This window comes from Sinocyclocheilus anshuiensis, unplaced genomic scaffold, assembly GCF_001515605.1.
Source record: "Sinocyclocheilus anshuiensis isolate Anshui unplaced genomic scaffold, SAMN03320099.WGS_v1.1 scaffold1609, whole genome shotgun sequence".
Classification (NCBI taxonomy): Eukaryota; Metazoa; Chordata; class Actinopteri; order Cypriniformes; family Cyprinidae; genus Sinocyclocheilus; species Sinocyclocheilus anshuiensis.
Window position 1 is genome coordinate 263,350 of NW_015540958.1, and position 3,242 is coordinate 266,591.

At 35.6% G+C, this 3,242-nt stretch overlaps 1 protein-coding gene across 1 annotated transcript in view; it reads right to left on the bottom strand.

Annotated features, from left to right (window-relative positions):
- LOC107690000 (transcription factor E4F1-like) overlaps positions 1 to 3,242 on the bottom strand; it is an 11,880-nt gene that overhangs the window by 3,198 nt on the left and 5,440 nt on the right. The window contains exons 8-11 of the mRNA XM_016488229.1: positions 2,006 to 2,230; positions 1,806 to 1,920; positions 1,499 to 1,716; positions 1,210 to 1,408 (exon numbers count right to left, since the gene is read on the bottom strand). Coding sequence (XP_016343715.1) covers positions 1,210 to 1,408; positions 1,499 to 1,716; positions 1,806 to 1,920; positions 2,006 to 2,230 — 757 coding nt within the window. The remainder of the gene's footprint in view (positions 1 to 1,209; positions 1,409 to 1,498; positions 1,717 to 1,805; positions 1,921 to 2,005; positions 2,231 to 3,242) is intronic.

Below are 3,242 nucleotides of genomic sequence, written 5' to 3' on the forward strand. Positions count from 1 at the left end.
ATTTTCAGGTTCAAAAACACAGTAAAAAGAGTAATAGTGTAATATTGTAAACTATTTCTTTAAGTTTTCTATTTGAATATATTTTAAAATGTAATGTATTCCTGTGACGCAAAGCTGAATTTTCAGCATCATTACTCCATTCTTCAGTGTCACATGATCCTTCAGACTATAAGTTGCTTTCGATAAAAGCGTCTTCTAAATAAATGCAAAAAATGCATGAATGTAAATTTTCGTTACTTGAAAGAAAATATTTTAAAAGCTTAAACTTATTTTATTTCAGCTAGTTGCCAAGGCACTGTTTCTCATTTTCGTTTAGCTTAAGTTGAAGCACTATAATACAACTAAAGTTATAGTTATAAAGTCATAACTACAACTAAATTATAATAAATACTATATAGACATTTTTAAAATTAAAGCAAAAGCAGAAAATATACAAATGAAATCTAATTCAAAATAGTAACAAAAACTATGAAACTATATGAACCATACTGAAATAACAGTACATTTACAGTCCATTTTGTTTTGTTTTGAACCATAATAGACACATTTCAAGAGATGCTTAAAAATTAGTTCAATTCAATACAAAATAGCAATACAAAACACTTTCTGATATTCATATTCTTGATTATAAACAAAACAGTTTTTTAACATACAAAATGTTCATATGTTAGTAATAAATGTTTCTTGAGCATCAAATCAGCATATTAGAATTTCTGATCATGTGACACTGAAGACTGGAGTAATGATGCTGAAAATTCAGCTTTGAATCAAATGAATAAATATTATTTTAAAATATATTGAAATTGAAAACCGGTATTTTAAATTGTAATAATATTTCACAACATTACTGTTTTTACTGTATTTTTTATCAAATAAATTCAGCTTTGGTGAGCATAGATTTTCATCATTATTAATTACAATCCATTTTAATAATTTTATTAATAATAAAATTAATAATTATTTAATCATTTCAGATATCCACATTCTGTATATGGATATCATAAATAAATAAATAAAAACATTTAGGATATCCATATAGCGAATCTGTTCTTTAGAAAGTTTTGCAGCTTATAATTAGGACTTTTAATATGCCAGAAAACACATTATAAGTCCTACTAATGTTTACTAGTTGTTTTCTAACATTCACTTCAGTTTTAATCATTTGAATTATTAATTAATACATCATTTTAGTGAATCATGTTTATGAACCTTTAGCTCGCAGGTGACGGTTGAGCGTGCCATGCTCAGCAAAGCCCCGGCCGCAGTTTGAGCACTTAAAGGGCTTTTCTCCCGTGTGATGTCGGATGTGCCGCACCAAAGCGCTCTTTTCCCGGAAGCCACGGGAGCAGTGCGGACACACGTATGGCTTTTCCTCGCCATGAGTGCGGTGGTGGACCTGCAGAGCATTCTGGAACACAACAGACATGTGATGGCTTAAAGATGACAATGTAAAACCTAAGGACTGTGTTTGCATATTGTTTTTGCATGTTGACCTCACCTTGGTCTTGTAGCTCTTGTCACAGAAGCTGCAGTGGTACGGCCTCTCGTCTGAATGCGCTCTCATGTGTTCCCGCACGTGTCCGATGGCTTTAAACTGTTTGCCGCACTCTCCGCATTTGTAGCGCCGCTCGCTGACGTGCATCTCCATGTGTTTCTTCAGCACGTAGCCCGTCAGGAACTCCTTCTGACATGTTAGGCACTTAAACGGCTTGTAACCTGAGGAAGGAAAAAAAACATTCAGAGACTCAGCTATTACACAAATATTATAGATTGGTAATGAATAAACTGCTTTGAATGGGACGTACCAACATGCCCTTTGACATGGAGCCTCAGGTAGGTCAATGTCTTGAACATGCGCTCACAGTGAGGACATTGGTATAATTTTGACTCGACAGGTTCGTCTTCCTTCACAGACGAATCCTACAATGGATAAAAAAACAGTTTGAAGTCTCATCTGTGTTGTTTTATTGAAATAAAACATGCCGTCACAATCTAAGAAACTCACTTGCGTTTCCTCGGCCACGGTCTCCACACATTCCTCCGTCACCTGGATCTCAGTGAGTCTGGCGTCAGTCTCAGGAGCCTGCAGGACTGCTTTAGGTGACCGGGCCTCTGCCTGCTCGGCCGCCTCGGTGGCTTCGGTCTCCAGCGCGATGCCAGAGTTTATGATGGCCTGGCAGATTAGATTGTCGGCTTCAACCACAGTCACAGTTTGAGGCTGAGACACGACCTGTGTTAGATGTTGTCAGTAATAACATTAGTAATGATTTGGTCAGCCTTAACTAACAATGAACAACAATTTTTACAGCATTTATCTAGATAAATGCTAATTTATACTCAGTGTTGGGAAGGTTACTTTGGAAATGTAATAGGTTACAGATTACAAGTTACCCAATTCAAAATGTAACAGACAGTGTAACTATTTCAATTACTTTATTAAAGTAATGTAACTGATTACATTTGATTACATTTCTACATTTCTAATGTTTTCAACTATTACTCATTTTGAATCATTTAAAGCAGGAAGGGTTTACCTTACAGTAGTGCTCAACACTGATTACTGTCAGACTTTCCAAATCCTTCATCACTTGAATTATTATAATAATTGAATTTTAAAGCACTAATCAGACTTTAGCATCTCTTTTTACTTTAAGATCGTTCTGAGCTTAAATACAGATTTAAAAGCATAACCAGATATAGTTTAATAGCTATGATACTGTTTTTAAAATCAAATCTTTGCATAGCTATGACAGGAAACACTGGCTTATACATAAACCCAAATAGAAATTAAAACGGTTATCAAATAGTCCAATTCTGTGTACTAAACTCCTAAAACATTGGTGTCTCATATTTTAGAGCAGTCAATGCAATTTGGGAAAGAAATCAAAGGCCTCCTGTAACGAATCGATGCGTTTTTGTAAGAAAAATAACCATATTTAAAACGTAATAATCACTTTATTGTAGCTTGCGCCAACAGTTGTACACGGAAGCCGATCCGGGCAGATGACGTATGAGTTCAGCGCTGCACATGCACCGGTGTGTCTCGTGAAAACCAACGTTTGTTAACAGGAGCAAAGGAAGCATATTCTAATTCATGACCTTTGTTTTGATCTCTCCCCTGTGCTTAAGCATTCATCACTTCTGAGCGGCACATGCGCAAAGCCGACCTCCATATGTCATCCACCCAGAGCTGCTTCCGTGTACAACAGTGAGCGCAAGCTAGATTAAATTGATTATTACGT